At 49.4% G+C, this 15,169-nt stretch overlaps 2 protein-coding genes across 2 annotated transcripts in view; one reads left to right on the plus strand and one right to left on the minus strand.

The window, feature by feature from the left end:
• Positions 1-5,055, minus strand: part of LOC149351705 (uncharacterized) — a 39,242-nt gene extending 34,187 nt beyond the window's left edge. The window contains exons 1-2 of the mRNA XM_089575627.1: positions 4,993-5,055; positions 3,026-3,490 (exon numbers count right to left, since the gene is read on the minus strand). Coding sequence (XP_089431753.1) covers positions 3,026-3,490; positions 4,993-5,055 — 528 coding nt within the window. The remainder of the gene's footprint in view (positions 1-3,025; positions 3,491-4,992) is intronic.
• Positions 5,056-6,963: 1,908 nt separating this feature from the next.
• LOC149351706 (uncharacterized) lies at positions 6,964-14,947 on the plus strand. Its single transcript, XM_089577078.1, has 2 exons — positions 6,964-7,074; positions 14,504-14,947. Exons 1-2 carry the CDS (start codon positions 6,964-6,966, stop codon positions 14,945-14,947), a joined length of 555 nt encoding a protein of 184 aa, XP_089433204.1.
• The last annotated feature ends 222 nt before the right edge of the window (positions 14,948-15,169 follow it).

Genomic DNA, 15,169 nt, shown 5'->3' on the forward strand with positions numbered 1-15,169 from the left:
CAGCAATAAAAGCCACCCATATATATATGTATATATATATATATATATATATATATATATATATATATATATATATATATATATATATATATATATATATATATATATATACACACACAAAACACTATGACGCACGTGATATTGAGACCCTGTACTTTATAATCTTTAAGCGAATGAGCTGTTTGTCGAATTGTCATTTACGATCCTTTCAAGAGGCGGAGAAGAGTGAAACCATGGGTGAAGCCCTGGTATAGTGAAGCCGTGCCCTCCGGATTGTGAGCGAACTGTCCATTGTGGCAGGTGGCAGTTAATTTAATTATTGGTCGCGAGACGCTGCCCGGGAAGCGCAACCTTTGTTCCACAAGCCCCACCGATGGCAGCACCTGCCATTGCAGGGCAGTGGCGCATCGTTTAACCGATGCACCACAACGCCACAATTGGCACGAGGGCTCCCAGGGGTTTATGAACGTGAAGCAAACAATGACGAAGTAAAATAGAAATCGGCGTGGGGTACGTGAGCTTAGTTCGTAACAGCGACCGCTCACGCATTTCGTTCATGTCGTCCAAGCGAGCGCCATTGAGTTTTTCTTCCCTCCCCCCCCCCTCCCCCCTCCATACACTCGTTTGTGTCTAAAATTTTCGCGTGCTGAAAACAAAATGGGCTCCATTTCTGTTTAAGGGCTCAAGTGCTTCCAAAATATGAAAAGATTTCACAGATACTGCCAAAAAGACCCCCTCTCCGACCTTTTTCGTTCGTTCCTTAAGTTAGGCAGCATCGCGCACTTCAAGGCACAAGGTAAAGCCACATCCCGAGCGCTGAAATGTAGCTGACCTGCAATCAAGCGATAAATAATAATAATAAAGAAAAAAAAACACGTAAAGAAGTCCACGTTCGTGAAGCAAAGAAAGCAAAAAAAAAACTCCTCATAACTGCAATAGATCGTGTAGATTCCGGTATGTCGTAAAAGCGCATACAGGCAAAAAATGAAACCAGGGAAGTGTCAATAATTCAGGACGCACGTAAAATTCGCACCCCGACGATATCGCACAAGACAGCGACTGGCATTATTGTTTTTTTGACGTGGAATTTTATTTTACATGGCGACACTTGCGATGAGATGTGGGTGTTCTTTCACCTTGAGGGAAAGGCGCAGCGATGGCTGACATAATTATTGTCAGGATAACCCTGCCTGTGTCGTAACACATCCGTCGACACCACCTTCATCAACGACAATAGCAACAACGACAACCACGCTTGCAAAGACGACGGCACCTGCAACAATTATTTAGCTTTCAATTAAAAAAACTGGCAGTGTTTTAGCTCTGGCTAAACCTGGACGATTGCGAATGAACGAGGGGAGAGAGAGAGGCGATGGGGAGCGCGCGGCAGCGGCGGCAGCCCCGGCATAGCCCCGGCTCGCTAGCTATGCGCCGCTACTGCGCATGCGCAACTGGCGAGCGCGGCGGCGGCACCTCTCGGTCACCGCCGCAGCGACGGCGGAGGCGCGCCATCTGTGCGCCGTGTGACGTCACTGCTCCTCGCGCATGCGCAGTATGGCCTTTCGTCAGCTTCGTGAAATGGCTCGGCGACTCGCGTAGTGTTGCTTTCGCAACAAAAAAAGAAAACAGAGGTTAGCCGAATGAGAGGCCATCTTACTTTACCTATAGAAGTCTGAGCACTTCCTTTTCCGGCGCGCAGCACCGCAATTCACCGCTCCTGCTGCGCACCTCTCCATCTGTCCCCATCGGCCTTTCGGCTGTTAATATAGAACACCCGGTGCCATGACTTGATAGAGTATAAATTGAAGGGGCGCTGATGAAGACTCACTCTATCCAACATTTTGTTCTCAGTAACAATATATTCTATGGCTCTTTCCTGGTATGCTGATGTCTTCCGGCTGAAAAAGTCGCATTTATTGCCGAGGGAATGCACTCAAACAGTTTACCGTCACTCAATTCAAACTCGTGGCATACGCATCCAAATTGACTCCATGATCACCGGGTTGAAATGGAGTGAACGGAATCTGGTATCCATGGAAAAAAAAAAATCTGCGTTGATGCCCTGCAGTATACTTGCGAAATCGGCCGGTGATGGCGACACCTGCGTTGCATTTTCGGGTATTTTCTAACTTATAAAAGTTCCGTTTTTGGTGAGTGTAGTCTCTATGCGATTATAATGCGATAATCTATTGATACAGACCAACTTAAATTTGTCCTCAGTGTCCCTTTTTTAAAACTATCAAAACCTTTTCGCTGATGGAGTAAATAAAAAAAAAAACAGGCTTGTAGCAACTTTTCCGCCGATTTCTTCGTCACAGCAAATTAGTCATAGCGAAATTAACACCAAGTGCATCAAGCAGATATTTCGGAGCTACTTTGACGCAAAATGGCAATATTCGCAAAATGACATTGCTCTGTTCTAAATAGCGGTTAGAACCGGATTGACTTCGACACGAATTTGCTCCCCAGACCCATGTAACAATTGCCTGCGCCTATGCTGCCGAGACACCGAAATTTCTGTCACATGCTGACACGAAAGGTTCAACAATATTTTTTTTTCTTTGAGTTTGGCGTTTACTTTTTCGACGATGCGTGAAAAATAAGAATGCGGCGGGCGTGCCACATTTTTTTTTTTGTGTACAGTTTTATACATTCGTCCGCCCCTATCCTTTCTCACTGTCGCTCCCCTCTTTATTTCCGCCTTGCTCTCCTATCGCTATCCCTTTTTTTCCTCTGGCCGCAGCTCAGGTGCTTCAGAATTCGATGGCAGAAGCCGCGACTAGCAACGTCTTTTTACTTCCGTTTTAGTTAAACGACTACTACTACTTGGCACAGGGATTTTCGGTATTGGTCTTCCCAGGGCTCCACGCTAGACACGGGTGTGTGAAAAGCTACGCTATATTAATTAACACCTCGGATTACAAGAAGGCAAACTTTTTTATTTGGGCGAGCATACTCGGCTTTGAGCCACAGCCGCGAACTTCGAGAGCTTCTAGGGCGACCTCTGACGCGGTGTCGAGTTTGCCTTCTGTGTTGGTGCTGCCTCCCATTCGTTGCTCGGGCTGCGCGGACCCTTCTGCTGGCGGAGGTGCTCCCGCCGTGGGTGGTCTTCTCGATCGCTCTTACGTGCGAAGAGCTTTCTGCAAAAGCCGCACTGGAAACGACCGCCCGTGCGGTGGAGGCGCCTGTGGGCTATGGCGGAAGTGGCGCTCGCGAACTCAGCGCCGCACTTGAAACACCGCCTCTCGCCGATGTGTTTTCCCAAGTGCAGGGCCATAATGGTCTCGTTACGGCACTTTCGGTAGCAGATGGGACATGGCACTTCGGTGCTCCGGGACTCGCCGCGAAAGTCATGTTTGTAGATCTGGTGGCCGATCAGACGGCTAGGCAGGTAGAAGTTGAATTCGCAAGGCCAGCACACGTCTATGGTGTCCTCCCCTGCGGGCCATATGTTCAGCAGGCAACGCCTCTGGTCCGACATGCGACGCTGCTGCAGGGAGAAGAAAGCGGGTCGGTTGATAGCGTGCTTAAGGGTCGCGTTCCAGCGTGGGCACTCACGCGAAAGTATACCATAGTGGTGTTAAAGAATTGCAGTTGTTCACTGCGCTCATTACCCGAACGAGGACCAGCATTAGGTTTGAGCTGGAACAGCGATCTGGCCGGGTGCGGGGCGAGTCGAGCGAAGTGAGAGTTAGGGAGCGATCCATTATTACTGCCGATCTGCCGTGGTGGCTCAGTGGCTGTGGCGCTCGGCTGCTGAGCCAGAGGTCCATCTCGATCGCAAACCTTCGTCAAAGGAGAAAAAAGAATGCCGAGTTGCAACTTCCGCACTGAATGTGTTATTTCCAGCCTTCGACTCGAGGCTTACTACGACCTGGCAAATCTTGCCCGCCGATGGGAGAGGTATAGAGTGGAGCTGATCAGGTGCCGCGGTGCGCCTCACTTTGGCAGTTATTCGCTATAACGAGCACTGGCGACCAGCGAACTTGTCCGCCGTTAAGCGAAACTGGAGAGAAAAGCAACGCATATTTTAATTGGCGGAATTCTGCCTTCACCTGCCCTTTCTGGACGTTGAAAGCCGCACTAGTAAGCGTTCAAACAGTTGCAATCTTGGCTTTTTTTTAAGCGCGACCACGTGACGTCAGTGATCACTGAGAAACAGATGCGCCTTGGACCTTCGCTGCCAGAAAGTGAACACGAGAAGGGGGACCAGTAGGACTAGCGTTCACGAGAATGGCCGTTGGTTGTCGGAAGAGAGTCTAGCTTACCTATTCGGGCGAAACGTTGAATGGAAACTTTCATTGGCGGCCCTGTGTCTGGCTTCCATCTCGGCCAACGAAGCAAATCTTAAAGTCAGTAGCCGCGCGATGGTCTGTCTGTCCATTGTTCTGGTCTTCTAGCGAAACATTCAAGTCACAGGAGCAGTGGAGGCGGAGCTGAATTCAACCGCCCATTTCGCAACTGTCAACAAGGCTGCGGATCGATTCAAAGACGCGGCGCCTCCGCGCATCCCTCCTGCGGGGAAGCCCACCTCACGGGCTTCAAGGACTGTCAGTTGGTCGCCAACGCCAAGCGCCCGACTCAACCCAGCACACACCTTCAGCAACAGCAGCAACACCTACGCCAAAGCCGTCCCCAATTCAAGACGCCCGCCACCACTCCCAGCCGCCTCCGATGATTCAGCTCAGAACGAGAATTTCAGCTCGCCCGAGGTCACACTCCTTCTCCCAAGCGCATGCCCACGCCCAAGCCAAAATCCCAGATGCCACCCAAGGCCACACCCAGGCTCCACGCCCAGCTCAACTCCAGCTACAAACCCGTCCCCAGGCAAGGCTACACCACCACCCAGTTCAAGACCACAGAGGTAAGCTGGTCAGCTGTCGCTTCCCAAGCTCCATCCACGGTTAATACGGAAATAACTCAACATCAAACAGAAATATAACAGCTCAGAACCCGCACACAACAATTGGAAGCCCGCATTCAACTCCTTACTGCACCTTCGTCCTCCTCGTCCTCGGTAGAGCTCACGCCATCAGAGCAACAAACCGCCGACATGTTTGCCAACCTAAAAGACCGCATTGATCCCCCCCCCCCCCCCCCAAGAGTCGCTACGCACCGACACACTAGATTGCCATTTCTAGCGCTGTCCACCACCACTCCCGTTAACCAAGCAACCACTTCTCCGCCGCAGCCTCTGACCCCCCTTTCACGCTGGACCAGATACTGTAACTGGACAACAGACTTCAGACCATGGAGCACAACGTCCCCCAGACAGTCCACCAAAGTACCTTAGCCTCCCAGCAAAGTACGCAACAAATTATGCAACAAATGCTAGCCACCTTCGAACTACAAATCGAACAACAACTGGCTAATGTACAGCACCAAACCGCCGACATGCTCTCCAACCTGACCGACCGCACTGACCTCCTCTCCAGCAAGCGCAAACCCAACTTCGATCCGGCAGCCGAACCCTCACTGAGCTGCATCTGTCTGCCCCAAGGCAGTAGCGACTCCGATAGCCAGGACAGTTTCCCACCCCTTGAGAATATGGTCGCGTAGTGGTGACGGCAGCCTAGGCAGTGAGGAAGGCAGCGAAAAGTTCTTCAAAAAGAAAACTCTTTACTGGGTTGACCTGTGCCCACTATGAACTGAATGACTCGGCGGCGGCGAAAACCACAACTGTGCTCGGCGGTCGTCGAACAGAACTCCTACCGCTATCGGCCGTACACAATTTAAAGCTGACAACGAACTTTCGAGATGCGGCGTACAAAATAACCACAACAGTCTGGAACAACGTAGAACCACTTGAGCCTGGCTGCAATCCTTCGAGATAAATCTGGTCGTGTTTTGCATCACAAATAAAGCGATAAAGCCGCGTGCCGTCGGCGTTAAACACGAACTAAAAAGTACAAAGCTTCGCGGCAATGTCCATGGCCTCCATTAATCTCTCTTCTATTTCTTAAAACCTTGAAATACAGCATTGGAACTGTCGCACCTTTCGCCAGAAAGCACCCTCCCTCCTCCACTACATTCAAAATGCACCCATACCCCCCGATGTCGTCTGCCTGCAAGAAGTGGGAGCCTCGCACCTTTCGCCAGAAAGCACCCTCCATCCTCCACTACATTCAAAATGCACCCATACCCCCCGATGTCGTCTGCCTGCAAGAAGTGGGAGCCTCTCCTGTCAAACTGCAAGGTTATTACGTAATATAAACCCACCCCAATCCGAGTGGCACCCCTCCTCACAAATTCTACCTCGACGACATCCGGATCCAGGTTGTTCCCCAAGAGAGTAGAAAACAGTGCACTTTCATTCTCAACGTTTATAGCCCCCCTAAGCAGAAGCAGGCCTCGTCTGGTACTCTTTTCTAGGAATGTCACCACATGGCACAGCGAAATCGCCTAGCGGTCCTGGGAGACATCGGAGCCCCTACATAACATGGGCCTACCGCACAGATGTGGTAGGCCCATGTAGGGGGCGGGGGGCGTTGTAGTGAGATCAGTGGCCGAAGAAGCAGCGTCCTAACCGCAGGGCCAGGTTTTGTGTCATGAAGCTGAGAAACAGTGAACTTCTGCAGTTGGACTCATCTGGCCACCGTAGCAGGGTACATCAGAGCTCTTGGGTACATGGCAGCCGAAGGAGCAAAAGAAGCGCGGGACCGTGATGACTTTACAACCGGCATAGACTATTCAGAGCGACCTGCGACGAATATTTTGACTAAATGCTGTTAACGGGAAACGACCCCATTAGTAAATGAGCAAAAGCGGCGAATTTTTGCCTAATGTGTAATTTCCAACCGCTTCTTCTTTCCTATAGCTCGCGCTCTGCGTCGCCTCATTCACGCGCCACGGCGCGTTCTTCAACTGCCAAGGCAGTCGCTCCGACCGCTGCGAGGTGGTAGCTGCTCCTCCGTCGCTGCTCTCCCGGTGTCAGCTCCAGGGCGCCGCCAGGAGTACAGAGCCATGGACCCGCAGGACGCCGCCTCGCCCCCGGCCGGCAGCCCTCCTCCGCTGGACGAGTCTGAGGCGAAGCTCAGTGTGGCGGACCACGGCGGGAACGCTAACCCTGATGAGGTAAGCCTCGTCTCTCTGCCGGCTGGCTGTCGGCATTTATCGCGGATACGACGGCCGCTGATAGCTGCGCCGTGTGTTATGGTTCTGGCAGCGAAGTTACGAGGCTCGTCTTTTTTTTTTTTCGTAATTCGCGTAGCCGTTCGACAACAAAGCTCAGACTTGTTGTTTCAAACCAGTTAGTGTCGCTTGCAGTGTTGCGAATTTCACCATCCGACCCTGCGAATTCTTTCGCTCTGCGGCTGGAGAGGGCAGTCGGTCTAGCCGCAGGAAGCTTGCGAACGATTTATGTCCGCGCTTTGTCGGGCGCGCGGTGAAATTCGCAGCATGTGAAATTTGCCTTAGGGGTTACGCTTTGTTTCCGGGCTATATGTCACGTATGGTCGGGCTATTTACCAGGTAAACATAATTTTAGAGCGCAGCTCTTTTGCGCCCGTTTCTGCATTTCGCGGCGTCGCCGTCGCCGTTGTCTGTTGTAACCAGCAGTGGACACCTTAGTCGAGATTTAAGCTGCGAAACCAATGTAGCGGGAGCTTGGAAAGCAAAGGAATGGCGCGTAACTGCCCTCTTTGAACTGTAGACACCTCAATCGTGCTTTAAGCTACGTGGCGGTAGTGACAGATGTGCGCTGCATGCGTTGGCATTTATTTATTTATTTATTTACCCTCAAGGCTTAGGAGGCGTTACAGAGGGGGTGGGTACAGGGGTTGAACAAAATTCCAACAAAAAATTAGAAAAAAAAGAGATAAGAAAGCACACGCGTACACGCGCTCCTGCTTGGGCAGCGCTGCTGCCTGCAGTATTTGGAAATAAATAAATACTGAAACATATGGTGCAAAGCTTAAGAAAAGAAACAAAATGCTCTGGACACAGCAAACAAGTGACAAGAAAAAACACGCAATAAGCAAGCTATACAGTCAAGAAATTTTTTAGCGCGTCATTGAATGCCACAGGATCTTGAATATAGGCAATGGAAGGGGGAAAGTGGTTCCAATCTGTTATAGGTTTTGGCAAGAAAGAGTGAGAAAACAGATTTGTACGGCATAGTGGGGCGCGAACTTTATATGTGTGATCGACACGCGTTTATACGTAAGTAGGTTGAGAAAAGAGTTCACTTTTCAGTAAAGGGTTATTTTGAAATAAATTTTTTGAAATAGGCACAAACGGGAGACCTTCCTTCGAATGTGAAAATTCAGCAGACCTAGTTGTGACTTCATTAAAGAAACACTTGCAGTACGGGCATAATTAGACAAAATGAAGCGCACTGATCGATTTTGGATTGCTTCGATGTCATCGGTTAGTGTGCAAATAGCTGGGTCCCATATTGCGGAGGCATATTCTAGTTTTGGTCGAATTAATGTTTGATACAAAATTACTTTGAGATGATTTGGTGCTTGAGAAAAGTTCCTACGCACATAACCGAGAGTGCGATTAGCATTGTTCGTAATATATTTCACATGAACATGCCATGAAAAGTTTTATGTTATGTAAACTCCGAGACATTTTCGAGAGCTATGGAATTAATTCTGTAGCAGTAAGGTATAGGCATGTTGGTACGACGGGATATTGTCATGATTTTGCATTTACTAGCATTTAAAGTCATAAGCCAATCGTTACACCAGTGTGGGATCGCGTCAAGGTCGGACTGCAGGAGTATGTTATCATGAGCGTTTGTGATTTCACGATAAAGAATCCAGTCATCGGCATAAAGCTTTATGGATGAGGAAACACAGCCAGGAAGGTCATTAATATACCGGGTGTTTCAGCGACCACTTTCAAAAATTCTCATAAGTAGAATTTTCTTGATAAAGATATGGCTTTTGCAGCATAGTATTACCAATGTTGGCGGACGCCAGAAAACCGGTGAATCGTATTAGGTAGTAAATTGGTTCACTAATTTTTAATAATTAATTTTTTAACTATTACAGTTAGGCGCCTAGTTGCAATTAGATACTTGTAGCTGGTCGTTAGTAATAGCCATATCAGTTTTTATAATTTCGAAAATGCGATTATCCTCGGCGCTGTGGCTCGACAAAATTTGGCTTTTTCGACTAGTTACGTGCACTGGAGGGGATGCTTTGCCTGCATGCTTTCGATAGCGCATGTATTTCTCGCCCGATGCAGCCAGACTTTGTCGAGCCACAGCGGTGAGGGTAATTGCGTTTTCGAAATTCTAAAAACTGATATGGCTATTACTAACGACCGGCTACAAATATCTAATTGCAACTAGGCGCCTAACTGTAATAGTTAAAAAGTTAATTATTAAAAATTAGTGAACCAGTTTACTACCTAATATGATTCACCGATTTTCTGGTGTCCGCCAACATTGGTAATACTATGCTGCAAAAGCCATATCTTTACCAAGAAAATTCTACTTATGAGAATTTTTGCAAGTGTTCGCTGAAACACCCGGTATATTAGGAACAACAACGGGGCCAAAACAGAGCCTTGTGGGACACCGGATTTTACTGAAGTAGATGAAGTAAAATTGTTAGCTGTAACAAACTGGGAGCGATTAAAAGGGAAACACTCAATCCATTTTATGATGCAGGGGTCAATGTTGAGAATGCTTAATTTTAGAAGGAGCAGGCTTTTGGGGACTTTGTCGAAGGCTTTTGCAAAATCGAGGAAAATGCAATCAATTATTGATCAATGGTCGAGAGAGGAGGCTATGCTGTTAATAAGAGATAACTGTGTTTCACACGAGTAGTGTTTGCGAAAACCGTGTTGGACAGGAGTAAAAAATGAGTTTAACTCGAGGAACGTTATGAGGTTAGAGTAAATTATATACTCTAATAATTTGCACGGGATGCTCGTTAATGTGATTGGTCTATAAGAGGGGAACGAGCATTACCTGATTTGAAAAGCGGAACCACCTTACCCACCTTCCAGCCCTGAGGCAAAATGCTGTGCTGAAGGGACTGTTCAAAAATGCGCCAGGAAAATGCACTAATCCCACAGGCAGGGCCGCAGATCGGCAAGTGCAAGTCGAGTGCTGGGGTGAATAGAACCAGGTGCTCGTAGGGCGCCTAGATGTGCGTGCGCTTCTCTCCGCTCTCCCCTCCCACACATCGAGACACCCTAGTTTCGGGGCCCCCTCTTCCGCCCTGGGCGCCTACAAAATACCCTCTCGGAAGGAAAACAAAGCAGACCACGCTCAAGTTGTGACCGGCTGTCCCCCCCCCCCCCCCCCTCCCTCTACTTCCGCGTGCCGTATGCTTTCATGCGAGCATGTGGTCTCCCCTCCGCGCGGAAATTTCGGGAAAAGAAAATGAATCACCAACTAGCCCCGCCCCTGGGAATTACGATGCGCTACTGCGGTATTTGTGTAAACGCGGAGCTCTTCTTAGAGAGCCTTCGTTCTCGCCCAACTAATTCTTCTTCAAGCTACAGGAGGGAAGGGGACCGTTTCTTGCTTGGGAGGCTATATAATGGTACATACCTATTTATTAATGTCATAATTTTGTTCCTGAATAGAACCCAATTTTATTCGACTGTACGGCTGAAGAAATCTGGCATATAAGCATTGACAAAATTTCAAGTTCTTGATTAATTGCTGAATAATTGGCTTTGCCATAGTCTCTGATTCTTTTAGATTCGTAGGTTGGATGTGGTGTGCGGTTAGCTGATATCATAAAGTGGATAAAACAGTGGTCACTCAGGCCTGGAATGTATGTGATCGAGTGCACGAGATCAGGCGCCGTAGCTAGGATTAAGTCAAGTAGATTCGCTGAACTCGGATCAATTCTGGTAGGCTGCGATAAAAGTTGTGTAAGACCGAATTCAAGGCATAAATTCACAAAAGATGCGCTCTCGCCGGACGCGCCCTTGACAACGTTGTGCCATTTTAAGGAAAGGAAGTGCGCATAACTGGCTCCCTGGGTCAGTGGACGCCTGAATCGCGCTTATAGGTACGTGGGCTGATGAGAGAGATATGTGGGCTGCATGCTTTAGCGCTGACAACGGTGAGCGAACTCTCGCGATCAACCATTAACTGCACCCTGCCAGGGTGGTGGAGGCTTTAATGTACATATAAAGATAAACAGGAATTTTTCACCACTTCTGCGGGAGAACATCCCGTTACTCTCGCTCGTAACGCCTCCCATGGCTGTGACAACCTCGTGAAATACTTGAACAGACCTCGTCTTGAGAACCACGCACTGGTGCACGAAGTCGAGCATATCTCCAACTATTTCTCCGACCACAAAGCTTCCTTCATGACAATCAAGAACTGTTAGTGGAGTGTTTCTTGAAGAAGGAAAATGTGTAAAAAATGACAAGTTGTCTCTAATTGTATTGTGCATACATATGTCTTGCTCGAATTCTTTGCCTCAATCTATCGAAAAGCTGAAAAAGCTGAAATAGCTGATGAGCTGCGCTCAAATTTCGCATTAGGAAGCAACGTAATCGTCGGCAATTTGTGTACCATTTGCACAAAGACCTAAGTAAAATAATTAAATGGCCGCCATGGTGGCTGAGTGGTCATGGTGCTCGGCTGCTGACGCAAAATACGCGGGTTCGATCACGGCCGCGGCGGTCGAATTTCGATGGAGGCGAAATTCGAGGCTCGTGTACTGTGCGATGTCAGTGCATCTTTCTATGCCGTCACCATCGATGCTTGATATACTCTTGCTTTGAACAGCGCTAGTGAGATTTGTCAGATTCGCAGAACGAGCTTTTGGGCGGAAAGCACAACTTGTACAAATTCTTTCATAAGTGGCATTTGCATGAACCCGAGAGGGCGGGGTTGAGTTGAGTAGTCGGGTAGAAAATTGGTTACTGGGCTCATGTAAAAGCGTCCCAGTCGGGTCGGGTCAAGTCAATTCCGCCGTAGCGGCATGAACCCGACAGCGGCAGGTCGAGTCAAGGGATCGAGTTGAGCAAGGTCAGCCCAACTCATTCGACTGCGTGTAAACAGGGCTATTCCTTAGTTTTGTCTTTGCAAAACCCCACTTTCTCTCTGTCTGTCTGTCCCCTTTCCTCTCTTTAATTATTAGAGCGGCAGCTCTTATTAGCTCGCTCCTCAGTTTCACGCCGTCGTCGTCTCGTCAGCGTCCTCCTGAAAGAACAAATTGGGAGAGGGAGAGTGGATGGGAAGCGACGGGTGGCCTAGTGGCATGGCGCCGCATCGGCTGCGGGATATCGTTTCGATACCCACCGAAACGCACTAAAGAGTATCACTTCAGTCCTGGGCAAGTCCATATTCACCTCCGGCTGTGTGACTTCGCGAGATAAAACATAGATGTCAGTGAAAAATTCGTTGCTGTCACAACCACAGCCAATACACACAAACATTCGTATTACCACTCGCAGTCGTCCCGTGTCTTTTTTTTTTCTTTTATCACCAGCAGCGACTTTACCAAACTGTTTCATTGGTTTTAAATTGGTATTTCCCTTTTACCGCGATACAGTGGTGGTGCGGGAAGAGGCACTTATGGTCTCACTGTGCATTGCCTGTGTCTGCCTGCCTCCCTCTGCGTGCGTGCGCCCGGAAGGCGCCTCCTCCAGAGCACTCCCCACTAGGTCAGGCGGGTGAGCTCCCTTCCGTGGGTGCGCGGTAGGTGAACACCCCACGGTAAAAATGCCTTTCCACCTACGAGTCTCCACCCACCGCCCACCCTTCAGAAGTCCCCACCCACCAGAAGCCCAGGCAGCAGCGGAGCGAAAAACCGACGGCGAAATCAAATTCAAATACGCAGTGGGAAGGCGATCTATGTAAAACCAAAATGTACAACCAATATTGCTAACACAGATTTGTCGCATCACATCGTATACGATCACCTGTCCATTTTACTCTTCTGTCCCTCGTTTTCCTTTCTGCATAACATCTTTCGTTTCAACTATAAGCTAAGCTTACCTAAGCTAAGAAATTACCCCATGCTTAGATCGTCGATCTTTCGCTGAGGCGCACGAGTGCCAGTCACGCAGCTGCGGCCACGCGAGGACTTGTCTGCAGCTGTATCAAGAAACGTTGTAATCAGTTAAAATTGTTCACTGTCATTAGGTAGAGTTGGCATAGCGGAGATGTACTCGAGTCAACGTATACCAGTTTACCGGGAGCGTCCTGCGCACGCGCAGTGGTAAGGGCGGGCCAGGTGTGGCCACTGCGCATGCGCAGCCAGCGTCCGGCAGTCCGGTGCGTCTACGCTAGTCCGACTCCGCTACGCTAAAAGTCTCTATTGTGATTGTCGCCGCCGTACAGCAGACACTAATTGGCATCCATCCTTCAGGCGGTCTACGATAGCCTGGGGTACGTGGGCGACAGCTGCGCCACGATGCGCGCCCCCTAATTGTCTCTCCCACGTCTCAGGCACATGAAACTCCGGCAAACCGGGATGGAGTGGCCATGCATAAAGACAGCTTCACCGTAGCCTAGAAAGTGAACCCAGCAATCTCTCCTTGTCATAGGGCTGGACTAAAATGAAAAGGGGGAGAAGGCCGTTCAGCGATAGCGTCTCCTTTTCGGAACAGTAGTCAGGGAAGGCAAGCATTCATTGAATTGCTCTTCCCGAATGGGCCGCTGAGTTGAAGTACTAACTTCATTAAAAAAAAAGAAAAACGTTAGAGGGCACTGGGGAAACAGCATTAGAGTAATATGAAAGCATTGACGCCTCCTCGCCGCCCTTAATTACTCATTTTTGCCTCTAGTTCCTCCTTACTCTAAGTTTCTCCTCACTTGCTTGAAGCTTAAGGTAGGCTAACTTTCTGAGAGGAATTTTACGCAGTTAAATGAGGCGATTTCTGGCCTTCGGTTGCCCGAGCCTGCCGAGCTGGCACAAATAAGGACAACTTGTTGGACTTTCCAGCTTGTTTTAATGCGTACTGGTGGTATGTGTGGTTTAATTCCACGAGGGACGCCGTAGTGACGGGCTCTGGATCAATTTCGACCACCTGGGGTTCCTTAACGTGCGCTGAGGTCGCAGAGCACACGGTTATTTTTGGATTTCGCCTCTATTGGAACGCAGCCGTCTCGGCTGGGATTCTATACCGCAACCTTGGGAGCAGCGGCCGAACACCAATGACAATGAGCCACAGCGGCGTGTGTTTTAATGCGTAAATCGCAAGGAATTGCCGAAAAACGTTTCGCGAATTGGGGGATTGACGCTAGTAGCACTTAAAAGAAGAATGTGATGAAGGCCAGGGTTCACAATGTTTCTGAACCTTATCTATGTCTGCACTGAAGCTTGTCCCGCGCGTATGGGACGAAATGGCATGGAAGTCTGTCGACAAGAAAGCTGTGACGCAGTGACGACGCGTAGTCTGTAGTGTGCTTGGCCAGCAGTTCATTCCACTTTTCGGCAGAAGTTTAGCCTCGTGGCGATCGACGGGACTGAACAGTTACTTTTCTTGCAAAGTGTATTCTTGGCGTGAGAGCCAGAGCGCGGCCTTTATAGGAACTCTGACCGACCGGCCCTCTTTCTTCTCCGTGCAGATTCGCTTCGCTTCTGACCAGCCACGGCTGCTGCAAGACATCCAGCAGGCCCGAGACGGCACCGTCCACAAGTGCCGTGATTGTATGCAGCTATTCCATCTGCCGAGCAGGCTCATCGCTCATGGGCTGTTCAAGCACGAGAAAAACGCCTCCGAACGCAAGGGCCGAAAATGCCCGATTTGCAAGAAGTGCAAGACTAGGGCCATCATGGCCTTACACTTGGGCTCACATATTGGTGAGAGGCAATGCAAGAAGTGCGGGGCAGAATTCGCCAGTGCCAGCTCTGCCAACACCCACCGCCGATTCCATCGCACTGGCGGTAACTTCTCGTGCAACGTCTGCGGGAAGTTGTTCGCCCAGAAAGGTCATCGCAACCAGCACGGTGTCTTGGAGCACGGCCAATTTTTCCAGCCAGGTACTCCAGACTATTCGTTCAGTGAATAGTCCAGCACTGCCTGCGAAGGTAGAGGTACAGCGCTACATCGCCTGCCAAGCATTTGGCTCAGGGCCATTGTTGCACGATGTACATTAAACGACTGCGCCTCTTTCGGGTCCGAGGTCTCCATTATAAGCTGCTGCCACCACCATGGCCCATCGTGCAGCTGTACGATGATGAACACCAGAATGGATTCTGGTAAGGGGTGAAAGCAATCGTTTTCCGACTTG

Source organism: Amblyomma mixtum, chromosome 3 (genome assembly GCF_055824585.1).
Source record: "Amblyomma mixtum isolate Tamu chromosome 3, ASM5582458v1, whole genome shotgun sequence".
In the NCBI taxonomy this organism is placed as follows: Eukaryota; Metazoa; Arthropoda; class Arachnida; order Ixodida; family Ixodidae; genus Amblyomma; species Amblyomma mixtum.